The sequence below is a fragment of the Lissotriton helveticus genome, chromosome 3_1 (genome assembly GCF_964261635.1).
Source record: "Lissotriton helveticus chromosome 3_1, aLisHel1.1, whole genome shotgun sequence".
Taxonomy (NCBI): Eukaryota; Metazoa; Chordata; class Amphibia; order Caudata; family Salamandridae; genus Lissotriton; species Lissotriton helveticus.
In genome coordinates this window covers 62,590,166-62,603,378 of record NC_136061.1, presented here as the reverse complement: position 1 = coordinate 62,603,378, position 13,213 = coordinate 62,590,166, and the positions used below count along the sequence as shown (strand labels likewise).

Genomic DNA, 13,213 nt, shown 5'->3' with positions numbered 1-13,213 from the left:
ATCGGATTTACAGATTCTTTTTTATTCTTATCTATTCAGAAGTGCATTGGTTTATCCATCCAGTCTCACAACTGCTGATTCATTCTGTTATTCTTAAGCCCATCCTTTCTTTAAAATGACACAAAAAGCCCAGTCATTGAAGAAACACTAAGCTGTAGGCCAGTGTTATTGGCTTTGCCAATGCTTGTGGATCCGAAATCTTTCATATGATTTTAAGGAACTGAGAAAGTTTTGTCATATACCTTTTCACTCGTGCAACAAGATCTTAACAGTTTGTTGATTTAGAGTTATCATCCTGAATCAATAGTCACTCCAAAGCTGCACGGAAGCACAATCCTCAATTTTGTTTACAAGGCAACACTGCCCAGGAAGAACTTAAACTTCATCGGGAAGCACTTGCATAGCACGGTTTACAGTGAGGAATCTGTGGTCAGACGTATCCATTAGAAGAGCAAGTTACTTAAGTAACACTCTGGTGGATAATCTGTCTAACCATTGTCCCTGACTCCCTATTCTCTGTAGGTCTCCGGTTAGATTTTGGCACACTGTAACCTGTAATATTGAAGTGGTCTGCATCTGAAGGCTATGAATGCGATATTTTAAGAAACTGAACTCAGCGTCTTGAGTGGCGCTTATACGTGGATCCGATCTGTTACTTCCATGGTGATATGAAATCACCACAAAAACATATTGTGCCACCTACTTACGCGAGGGATCGTTGATCCTGTTTGGCACCTGGAGTGTCCTAAAGGTGAGAAATCTGTTAGAGTATCCACCAGAAAGAGCATTATTGGCGATAAGGAACGTGTTTGTTACTTTCATTTCATGTGTTTTGTTAAATGTATTTAGATGACACAATTTTTACTTCTACACTTTCAATGCCTATTTGAATGCGTTTATAAAAGAAAACACTGCAGGCACTCCAGTGCCAGAACTATTAGCTTTGCCAATGGTTGTTTTCTATTGCTTCCAGGTACAAGAATAAATGGATCCGTATTGAGAGAAACCGAGAAAAACAGATGATTGACCTTCACACAGGCACCCCCTGGGAGTCTGTCACTTTCACTGCCATGGGCACCAACCGTGAGCTCTTCTTCACCATCCTACAAGAAGGTACATTTAGAACTGAAAGTGTGGACGGATTCATTCTATTCATTACCAATCATACAAATGTATTTTGATGTTTATTAATGTTTATTCCTAACTATAACGTCCCTGTAACTTTTGTGTGAATTTCGAAGGTTTTGTAAAAAAAAAATATTCTAAAGTATAAGGTCTGTGTGTGTGTGTGAGTGAGCAAGAGAGTGGCTGTATGGGTCTGGGTCTGTGTGTGTGAGTGAGCAAGAGAGTGGCTGTATGGGTCTGGGTCTGTGTGTGTGAGTGCGCGAGAGAGTGGCTGTATGGGTCTGGGTCTGTGTGTGTGAGTGCGCGAGAGAGTGGCTGTATGGGGCTGGGTCTGTGTGTGTGAGTGCGCGAGAGAGTGGCTGTATGGGTCTGGGTCTGTGTGTGTGAGTGCGCGAGAGAGTGGCTGTATGGGTCTGGGTCTGTGTGTGTGAGTGTGCGAGAGAGTGGCTGTATGGGGCTGTGACTGGGTGCTTGAGGTGTTTTGTGGGTGAGAGTGGCTGTATGGGTCTGAGTGGGCCTGTGAGTGGCTGTATGGGTCTGAGTCTGTGTGTGTGAGTGCGCGAGAGAGCGGCTGTATGGGTCTGGGTCTGTGTGTGTGAGTGCGCGAGAGAGCGGCAGTATGGGTCTGGGTCTGTGTGTGTGAGTGTGCGAGAGAGTGGCTGTATGGGTCTGGGTCTGTGTGTGTGAGTGAGCAAGAGAGTGGCTGTATGGGTCTGGGTCTGTGTGTGTGAGTGCGCGAGAGAGTGGCTGTATGGGTCTGGGTCTGTGTGTGTGAGTGCGCGAGAGAGTGGCTGTATGGGTCTGGGTCTGTGTGTGTGAGTGAGCGAGAGAGTGGCTGTATGGGTCTGGGTCTGTGTGTGTGAGTGAGCAAGAGAGTGGCTGTATGGGTCTGGGTCTGTGTGTGTGAGTGCGCGAGAGAGTGGCTGTATGGGTCTGGGTCTGTGTGTGTGAGTGCGCGAGAGAGTGGCTGTATGGGTCTGGGTCTGTGTGTGTGAGTGAGCGAGAGAGTGGCTGTATGGGTCTGGGTCTGTGTGTGTGAGTGCGCGAGAGAGTGGCTGTATGGGTCTGGGTCTGTGTGTGAGTGAGCGAGAGAGTGGCTGTATGGGTCTGGGTCTGTGTGTGTGAGTGCGCGAGAGAGTGGCTGTATGGGTCTGGGTCTGTGTGTGTGAGTGCGCGAGAGAGTGGCTGTATGGGTCTGGGTCTGTGTGTGTGAGTGCGCGAGAGAGTGGCTGTATGGGGCTGTGACTGGGTGCTTGAGGTGTTTTGTGGGTGAGAGTGGCTGTATGGGTCTGAGTGGGCCTGTGAGTGGCTGTATGGGTCTGTGAGTGGGTGCATGAGTGTCTGAGTCTGTGAGTGAGTGTGTGAATCTATGAGTGGGTCTGTAAATGGATGTGAGAGAGTATGAGTGGTTCTGTAAGTGTGTGCATGAGTGTCTGGGTCTGTGAGTGGTGCATGAGTGCCTGGGTTTGTGAGTGGGTGTGCGAGTGTCTGAGTGGGTGTGTGAGAGTGGGTCCGTGAGTGGGTGTATCGGTGTCTGAGTGGGTCTGTCAGAGGGTGTGCGAGTGCCTGAGTGTGTGAGTGGGTGTCTAAGGGCCTTTGTGGGTGTTTCAGTAGCTGTGTGAGTGACTGGGCCACAAAGGAACCACACCTGCCCCTTAATCCAACAGAGTCCACAGTTTTGCATTAAATATATACCCAAGTTATGTATTTTCTATTGGCTAATTACTAAATGCTACCTCCTTGGGTAAATGTCCAGTACATATTCTACACTATAGCTGCGTAATGGGGCACAATCATTTGTCACCGGTGACCTTGTGTGTGTTTTGGCAATGTGATTGTTCCTGGTGCATCTTTATCCAGATATATGGGATAACATGAATCCTCCTATAGAGAAGACAACAAGACTAGAATGAGGTAAATCTCCACCAAACAAGGATCTTTCCAAACCATCTTTTAGAAACAGGGTGCCAGATGTAAAGTGGCAGTGACAATTCTCAAATGACCCCCATGGTTGGTTTGTTTGTATTAAGCAGACCTTTTCCCTTAGCATGCCTATTGCTGATTAGTTTAGTGTACCCTGATCACAGGTGCAGCTCGGTTTCCAGGAGCTCCTTTGGGAGTAGGAGGCTGAACACCGTACTGCTCAGGTCACCAGCAGTATTGTTGGACTTTGAAATCCACGACCTGGTTCTGCATACACAGGATATTGTGACTTGGATGGACATAGGGCCTTAAGGCTACAGTGTCACTTTCTGAAACCCTGTTTGATCCCATCTTCCTATTCTCCCCTTCACAGCCAAGGAGCTGGCCTTGAAGCAGCAGGAAGGAAAAACAGTGATGTACACAGCCATGGGAGCTGAATGGCGGCTCTTTGGCTTTCCACGTCGCCGCCGTCCTTTGGCCTCTGTGGTGCTCGATGAGGGAGTGTCGGAGAAGATTGTCCAGGATGTTAAAGGATTCATCAATAACCCAAAATGGTACAGCGACAGAGGCAAGCACCCCTTCTACTAGTTCACCCCACATATGTGGTCACGTGTGCGATTGGTTTTGCAAGTCCTTGGCAGTGCATTTTACACGATTTTGCTTGTGCATGTCCTGGCAGTGCATTTTACACGATTTTGCTTGTGCATGTCCTGGCAGTGCATTTTACACGATTTTGATGTATGGACGACTGTGTTAGCCGTTTATGGCAACTCGAATGTGACCATTTGAGCACTCAGTCGTGGACGCCACATATTTATTTTTCTTGTAGAATTCTTTGTGTCTCTGACACTTGTTTGTATGTGCTTTGCTAGCTGTGGTTAGATCTCTGTGATTGATTGTTTCTGTTTGTTGATATGTCTACTTAATGTACTTGTTTGCATAGGGCGTGGGCATCTATGTGGCCCCATTGTAGAATGATACCAAGGTTTTTCGATCGACGTTTGTGTCAGTCTATTTGATTGAATATTGGTACCTGATAGTTAGGCTGGATGTGGGCGCATGGGTCTTTTGATTTGGTGGGGCACCGGTTTCCTTTGTTGGTTCTGCTCGAGAGTAGATTGTTGTGAACATGATTATGCCACAGTTCAAAGTAAGATTGCCCACCAGCAGAGGACGAATGTGTGCTTTATCCAGTACAGCTTTGAAGGGCGGCAAAGTGTGGCATTGCAGTACTAGCACTGCAGAGCTGCGCTGGCTTACGCAGAATGTCATTCCACTGCTGGTAGTTGGTACACTCAAGTGGATATTCACTTGGTTGAGAAAATTGCATGAAATGCAATCCATCTAAATCCAATACCTTAAAGATTAGATCAGTGAGGAAAGCATAATTGTACTTTCCCGAAATAAAAAACCGATGGGCAGCAGTTTGGAGTTGATTAATATGATTTATCTGTTTCCAGGAATCCCATACAGGAGAGGCTACCTGCTCTACGGTCCTCCTGGCTGCGGAAAGAGCAGCTTCATGTGAGTACCAGTAGGTGTTTTAGTCTCACCTCCAGACATCTCTTTGCTGCTGCACAAGTCCTGTGTGTGTGTATGTGATAGCTCTATAGCACAGACTTGGCCAAAAGGCAGCAAAGTGGTAAGTTTAAAGACGAGCACAAAGACAATGAGTATTAGGAGCCGGGGTTTGGGCTTTTAATGCATTGTACTTATTTGTGACGTCTTGTCGACTATGTCAAAACCTTACAGTGGACTTAGAGCCCGTTCATTACTCTGACTATTGTCATTCTCATTTGCTTCGTGTTCAAAGGCCTGCCCCCCTCTTCTCACATTTGTCACTTCCATGGAGTATAGCCTCTTTACCATCTTTTTGATTAGGTGACTTGTCTTCTTGCTGTGCTCACATTAGGGAACTACCTTTTATTTTTCATTAAGTACTTCTTGAGAGTGCGTGCATTTTTTTTGCCTTTTCCTGTGCTGTTCCCTCTTCCTAAATGCCTGTTGTTTCCCCTTCGGGTTCAAGTTCCTTTGTAGGAAGCTGCACAATCAAACACATAGATCTACCTTTCTGGTGCAAGAAATCTGTATGCTATTGTTCCTCCATTCATTTTTCACTTAGACATTTGTTGTGGTCTACAAGTTTAGGCAAGCACTAGCCAGAAGGTGCGCACACTCTATATAAGCACTGAATCTATAGAAAGGTCTGTCTCAATAACATGCTTAAAATGTTCTTGTTTTACTGCACTTCAAAGATTCCGATAACAGCACATCTGTGTGCCATCTGGAAAGGTAGATTTCCCTTGCTTTAATTAGGACATCTTTAACAAGTTGAATGTGGCTTTGCCTTAACTGAGACCAGGCCCGGTTCTAGAGGGTGGGCGAGATGGTCTAAGCCCACCCAAGGAAGATCCTAGCCCACCCAAGTCCACCCAGAAGTGGAAAAGCAGGTCCACATACCTGGGCCAACTTTCCTGCTGGCGCACAACCCGCAAGGCTGCTACAGCTTGGATGTGGCTCTCAGCAGACCACAAAGTTTGGCCGGTCCATTGTCATGGGCAGAATGACAATGGTCCGGCAGAGGAGGCACAGCATGGTGCATCTCCTCCCATCCCAGGCCTCTGGAGATGACTGAGTCCTTGGGGAGCAGCTAATGCATTTCAGCAGCACAATTAACAAGTCTTAAGAGGGGGACGTTGGCTCACAGCAGGCCTCAGCGATTCGATAGCAAAGCACAAGATGGAGGGAGGGTGGGGGGGGAGGCAAGATGGGCAGCTTTCTTGGTTTAACAAGGGAGACTGCTAGAGGCAAGAATAGCCAAGATGGGAGAAAGATCAAGGCCCATTTGAGTTGATTTTGCACGTTTGGCAAAACCATAACTCAGTTTTAACTGTGTTTTTGTGCATTAAGCATGTGCATAGTAAGGGAGGATAAATAATGGTGATGTCTGCATTGTTGTATTAGGTAGGGGTGTGCAGCGTTGTCAGATGGCTACCTGCACCACGTTTTTAAACTTCAATGTTTTGCAAAGTGCAAATCTGACAATTAAAAAAGTGGATTCTCATCTTCGTGGCCCACCCAATCTTGTTCATGGGCCTCCCTTAGCAAGAATCCTAGAGCCGGGCCTGACTGAGACAGCACGTCTTGTTTGGAATGCACAACTTTGTACTGAGACAACTATTTGTGCTTTTGCATGTTTTCGAACATAATAAGACCACAATCTCTCAGTACTTCTCAAGGTTTTATAAAATCTATTGAAAGTGGCCGCCAATCTTGTCCTGGCTTGATGTCATGAACAGACAGTCTTCCTCCCCATTGCTTCATGGTAGTAAAAGACATTACATGAAGTTTCCATCCCAAACCTTCACTTGTAGGGAGTACTCCACTTGCTCTCTTGCTGACAGCAAAGCACACAATCTCTCAGGGGAAGCCTTTGCTTCGTCTTTTGACTTCGCATATATCACTTTGTTTGCAAACTAATATTTTATCTTCTGATGAGCTTTGTTTCTCCCTCTTGAACGACTTCTGTAATAACATTCTTTTTTTAAACAGATTTTATTGATTTTCTGTAGTACCAAGTGGGCGGAGCCCGACAAGCATCGTACATGTATATGGCAGATTGTAAAGACTTTAGGTACTGAAACGTTTCCCCCCAGGAGGTCTGCGGAACATCAGACCAAGAACCGCCCCATACCCCCAACCACGCACTATACACCCCATGAAAAACAAGATATAAATACAGCAAACGAGTGTCCATCCACATCTGTAATGAGCTATCGCATTAAACTGGCGAGTCATTTACTACCAGCCGTTCAAGAGGGTCCTGATTTGCTGGCTGCGTTAGGAGAGACCAGTCAATAACTCGATATTTAGCCCACCTGGCCCAAATCTTCCTGTGCTTCTGTGGACAGCCCCTCACCTGAAACACCGCAATTTCGGCTGACATGTATTTGTCTAAAGCCTTTTTCCATATCGCAATACCGGGGGGAGAGGTAGCCTTCCAGTGTTGTCCCACTTAGCTAGTGTAAGACCCAAGAACAGGAGGTGTCTCTTATATCTGTTCCCCCCCAATGTCCTCTGTGCTGTGTAGAAGCGTCAGTCTAGGGTCTTGCTGTGATGTCCCATGCCAATACCCGCCCCATGCAAAACAGTACGCCCGACCCGAAGTGTTGCAGTGCCCCGCAAATCCATACCGTATGGAGAAACGACCCTTCGTTCGAGTTACAGCCGAGACATGTGGGGGACTGAATAGACCCATCTTCCAGAGGCGGAGGCCTGTGTAATATATTCTGTGGAGGTACTTTAATTGGATCAGCCGGTATCTAGTGGAAAGAGCGGAGTACCTCGGGCTAGCCAGCGCCTCGGCCTAATAATAGTCTGTCAGGGCAGGTAAGTCCGCCTCCCACGCCGCCCGGGTCCGATGTATAGTAGTTTTGGAGGGTGTAGTGAGGGTTCGATAGATTTGACGAAATTTGTGAGCCCCCAGATCTCCCATCAACCACCTACCCTTCAGTGGTTGAAATTCGGGTAAAGACGCGAGATGTCGTATTAGGGGAGACAAAGCATGGCGGAGCTGTAGATACCTATGGAACAGGGATTTGTGTAGGTTAAAATCCTGCAAGCTCTGAAAGGACTTAAGCGTGGGCCCCTGCATTAGATCTCCAAGTGTATATAGCCCCATAATTCCTATCTACGAAACCCCACCAAGGTCGAAACAGGCCAAAGGTGTAATCCCTGCCAAAGGGGAGTAGCGCTAGTCAACATGCCCCACCAACCCATAGATCTGGCCAATCTCCTCCATATCTGGATCACCGTCCGGCAGGCCGGGGAAAGCGCCTCTAAGGACGAGCTGCTGTATAGAAGGTGGAGCAGGGGGTATCTGCCATAAAGAGCCTTTCCACAGCATAGGCTGGGTCTGTCTGAGAGCTATACCACCATTCATTGATTACCAGGAGTTGCGAAACCCAGTAATACGCCTGAACGTCAGCTGCCTCAATCCCGCTGCAGTACGTGGACTAAATACACGTCGCAAGAGCCACCCAGACCGCACCCAACCAGGAACCTGTTCAGGAGCGCATTTATTTGGAGAAACCACGACGGGCGACATGATCTGGATAATTCTGTAGCCCATAAAACAAGCGTGGTAGTGACACCATTTTGAAAATGGTGGACCGGCCATATAGCGAAAGAGGGAGCTGGGACCACACCGTCGTCTCGTCGCGCACCGCAGGGAGCAACAGTACCCTGTTGCGCGAACAAGCTTCGTTGGGGCACCTTGTGATATATACTTCAAGGTTATTGAAACCCTCATCCGCGACGATCAGCTGCGAGGCCCAAGCTTGACTCCTCTGCTCGCCGCATATGGGGAACAGGATGGATTTGGACGGGTTAGGGCATAATCCGGATGTCTCCCCAAATATCCCCAGGATCTGGAGCACCCGCGGCCCGGAGGCCCAAGGATCTGAGATGAAGAATAAAGCGTCATCAGCATATAGCGGGATCGTATCCGAGCACTCTGGCAACCAGTCCAGCCCTCGGAAGATCAAATCTAGGCGCACCCACGCTGCCAAAGGCTCGATATCTAAGGTGAATAAAAGCCGGGAAAGGGGGCACCCCTGTCTAGTTCCTCTGCGAATGGGGAAGGGAGCAGAGCAATATCCGGCCACGCGGACCGTGGCAGTGTGGTTTGTATATAACAGTTTCACTTAGGCTCGAAAATGAGGCCCCAGGTTAACCGCCTCTAAGAGTTTAAAAAAGGTAGGTCCGGCTCAACGAATCAAACGCCTTTTCAATGTCTGCCAGCAGGACAACCGCGGGGTGCCCCAGACGGTGGGCCTCCGCCACAGCGTTATGGGAGTGTCTAATGTTGTGTCTGGTAGAGCGTTGTGGCATAAAACCAGACTGATCTGGATGCACCAGGTCCTGGAATCATGTGCGGAGGGGGTCGGCCAGGACCTTCCCTAGTAATTTAGGCTCAAAATTCAACAGGGATATGGGGTGATACGAGCCCGGATCTTCTGGAGGGCGGCCCGGCTTGAGGAAGACGACAATTTTGGCGTGTCGCCAATCTGTTGGCAGTATACACTGCTCTGAGTCCACGTGTAGCACTTTGAGTAGATTAGGGCCGAGAGTTCCCATATGGGGGCGCATGAAATCTCACAGAAACCCGTTTAGGCTGGGTGCACATCCCGGATGCATATTGGATAGCGCTGCCTGCAGCTCGTCCAGGGAGATGGGCTTATCTAGGGCATCGCGCTGTTCGTCCGAGAGGTGTCGAGGAGGGATATCTGAGAAAAAGTCATCTATGAGAGGTTGGGCTATTACCACTCGTTCTTCATACAGTGCCGCATAGACGTTGGCAAAGGCCTGAACCTGCGTCGGGGTGGCTCTGGCCTGGCACAACCTATGGAGCATCTGGCTGGACTTGTCGCCCTATTGATAAATCCTATATTGGGTCGCCAACCAGGCCTCTTTGATGCTATCAGTGAGCATCTGGTGTAGGTGCTGCTGAACATGTAGTAGATTGCGGCGGGTTCCGGTGTCGGAGCCCTCCTCCATTAGGGATTGTAAAGTGACTTGTCTGTCTTCCAGCTCCTGTATCTGTGCCAGACGGCGCCGTTTTCCCCCGTACGATAACTTATATCAGCCCCTCGAATCGTGGGCTTAAAGGCCTCCCATAGGATGACCTGGGATGGGGAAGTTCCGACATTAAAACTAAAATAATCGGCAATTGCATGATGCAGCATTTCCTGATACCCAGCACCTCTGAGCAGCCAGGGAGACATGCGCCATCTATAGGGGGTACGACGGGTCTGCAGGCGTAGCTTGAGTTGTACCAGTGAATGATCGGAAAGACCCTGGGGCAGGATGGAGGTGTGTGTCACCCTATGTATATAACTGTGAGGGAGGAACAAATAATCCAGGCGTGAAAGGGTGGGATGGACGGATGATGCATACGTAAACCTGGCTTCTGAGGGATGAAAGGCCCGCCACGAGTCTACCCAGTCCAATGTATGTGTCAATATGTTCAGTTTGGAGCTGGGAGGAGGAGCATCCAATGGTCTAGCCTGCCACCTGTCTGAGGGACCCATGATGTCATTCCAATCTCCACCCAGAATTGTCAGGCCTCCCTGGGAGATCTCCCCATAACTGTGTCATTTTGTCAACGAAAGTCTGGGCCAGCGGTGGAGTGGCGTAGACTCTTCTTATTGTGATCTGTTCCCCGGCTATAGTACCAGAGATGCCCGTGGAACGGCCACCTGGGTCCAACCAATGTTGTTTAATCTGGAGTGGAACCCTGCGGTGGATAAGCACTGCTGTAACACACGCCCCTCTTGTTAAGCCAGAGTAGTACACCATGGCAAACCCATTGCGGAAGAGGCATTAGCATTATTGCCCATAAGATGCGTCTCCTGTAATAGTAGAATGTCGGCTGAATATCGCTTTGCCAAATGAAGCACCGACGCCCTTTTGACCTTGTTCGGTAGCGTATTGCGAAAGACGATGTGGGAATGAGGGAACATAGAGGTGATCCCCCCCCTCTCAACATCACCCAAAATAGCTCAAAACTTTCAGGGTGTGCTAAGTTCAATACCTTCCAGGACAAATAATAGAGACCCCAGCCCTCAGGATCAAAAACATCCCAACATGTGGCCGCTGCTACCAACTTGCTCAGCTAGTGAAGAGAACAGGATAAAATAGGTCTTAGACACCTAGGTCTACCTCATTCCTCAGTACCTGGCTGACTCTGAGCACGCCAATTGTAACGGGATCTGTTACACCTAGTAGCTGCTTCTCTGCCCTGTCGGCCGCTTCCGGGGGAGCCCTGGGAAGAGTCTGAGTCTATATAGAGTGGAGAGTGCGGCTTGAGGTTACGTCTCTCGTCCGTCCACACGAAAATCTCCTCTGGGCTATAAAAAGAGAATGTCTTGGCGTTGTAGATCACCTTTATGCGGGCCAGGAACGGTAGCGCGTAGGATAAGTACTTCTTTCGTAGTCGTCGCTTGGCCGCCACGAACGACTGACGCTGCTGCTGGGCAAACCGGGTGTAGCCCGTAAGACCATGATGGGTTGGGACTCGAAAGTCATCTTTTCTTTATGAAGCCAGGCAAAGCGGAGGATGGCGTCTCGGTCTGCATAATTGAGCAGCCGAGCGATCACGGGCCTCGGACGCTCCCCAGGCGGCGGCTTCTTGGTCAGAGCGCGATGGGCCCTCTCAATCACGAAGCAGGAAGACATATCCTCCGAAGGGAACCAACGCCTTGAGTCAGACCGAAAGGAAGGCATCCATCGATGTCCCCTCGCATCCCTCCGGGAAACCCACCAGGCGGATATTGATGTGGCGGGCCCGCCCCTCTGCGTCTTCGACCCGCGCCGCCAGCTCTTGGAAGGCCATGGCCAGCTTGTCCACCTTCTTCTGGAGGGTGGGTACAGTGTCCTCCACAGTGGAGACCCATGTCTCCGCTTCGGTGATTCGGTCTACCGCCTTCCGGAGATCCTGGCGGAGGAACGACACCTCTGAGCCCACGGCCCAGATCTGGGCCTCGAGGGCAGTTTGTGACTGATTAATAGCCTCCAGCAGTGTCACCGTGTCCGAAGATAGGCCCTCCGCAGCCTCCTTCCCAGCGCGGGTGGTAGTGGTGTATTGGTCCATGGTGTGCTGTTTGTGAGCCGCCGCACCGTGTTTATCTTTGCCCATGGCGGCTGGAGGGTCCAACCCAGAGGGTCCGCACCAGGTCTGCCCCCACCTCAGTCAGGGATGGAAAGGAAATCAGCTGGAGAAAGGTGTGCGGCAATCCGCGGTGAGTGGCGCCCACCCCGGGACTGGACGGGGGGCACCTTACCGGCGTCTCCAATAGTCACACACACCTGGGCCCTGGTGGATGTGTGTGTCCGGCCCTCTGATGTCTCCGGTGCGTCGGGAGGGGCCCCCCGGGCTTCGTAGAGCAGCCCCCACTCTGGAAGGCCGACTACGGACAACACGGTCTGGTGGCCCACCCATGCCGCCTGATGGGAAGGCGCAAGTCCTCCTGCCGCATCTCTCTCCTCAGGGAAGCTGGTGCGGGAGGCAGCGGCAGAGCGCCATACAGTAGGCACTGGTGATGGGTCAGGCCACACGCCAGCAAGACCCAGGGCCCCAAGCGACACCAACCCTCTGCAGCAGAGCGGTCCTTACAGGTAACTGCACCATGACCGGTCAAGATGGCTACTGTCCCAGAGCCGGGTCGCCCAGCGCACACTCGCCAGAGCTCACCTCCAATGGCGGACTCCTAGCTCCAGGTAGGCGGGTAGACCGAACCTGGCGACATTCGGGCTGGCCAGGCTCATATAGAATTCAGAGGGCTCCAGGCCTCATGTGGGCCTGCCAGACCCAGAGCTCCGTCTTCTCAGGCACAATGTGCAAGGAGTGGGGGAGGGGCACCACTATGGCGTCGTAACGGTGACGCGGTCCGTCCGCTCCGACTGCGCTCTCAGCAGCCCCCAGGGACGGGGGCGCTCTCCGCACGCACCAAGGGCCTCTCTGGACAGGATCACAGCCGTCGCAGCCGCCCCATGCATGGCCGCCGCCAGTCGGGCGCATGGAAAGGCTATCCGGCCCTCCGCCGCCGCTGAATCTCTCCAACAGGGTTGCTGTAAGCTCCACGCCGAGTGATCCCCCGGAACAACAGCTGGGGTCAAGGATCGTGTAGGATTGGGGCCCTGGAAGGGAGCGAACTGCGGAGCTCTACGGAGACACGTCCGCCATGTTCGGCTCCTAAGCCACGCCCCCCTCTGTAATAACATTTAATGCATCTGCTCCTCTTTTAACTTAGACCCAAGCCACTTTCCTCTCTTCAGGACGATCACTTACCCAGATCCATTCCTAGTGTTGCGCAACAGAACTGCAACTCTAGTAAGCAGCACTAAACTTGGATCCCCCTTGAGGTCCCTGGCATCTGCATATCTTGTCTCGGGCCGGCACCCAGTCTTCTCAGCTACCACTGAGCACAATAGTGCTTTGATCACAGTAGCCCCGGTGCATTCCAATTGGAAGCTAGCCTTAATTGTCCCTTGACTAAAGAGTTTTTATGTTTAGCGCACAGCTCTTACTATCACCCCATTTTTCTTCTGCCATGTAATACAGAAACTGTGAGGAAACATGTCCACTCTCCGCTCACCAGTCCCC

At 50.5% G+C, this 13,213-nt stretch overlaps 1 protein-coding gene across 2 annotated transcripts in view; it reads left to right on the top strand.

Annotated features, from left to right (window-relative positions):
* The window catches only part of BCS1L (BCS1 ubiquinol-cytochrome c reductase complex chaperone), a 76,756-nt gene that overhangs the window by 58,506 nt on the left and 5,037 nt on the right, over positions 1 to 13,213 (top strand). For both annotated transcript variants that reach the window (XM_078679231.1, XM_078679232.1), the window contains exons 3-5: positions 974 to 1,113; positions 3,422 to 3,616; positions 4,509 to 4,572. In XM_078679231.1, the coding sequence (XP_078535357.1) occupies positions 974 to 1,113; positions 3,422 to 3,616; positions 4,509 to 4,572 (399 nt within the window). The remainder of the gene's footprint in view (positions 1 to 973; positions 1,114 to 3,421; positions 3,617 to 4,508; positions 4,573 to 13,213) is intronic.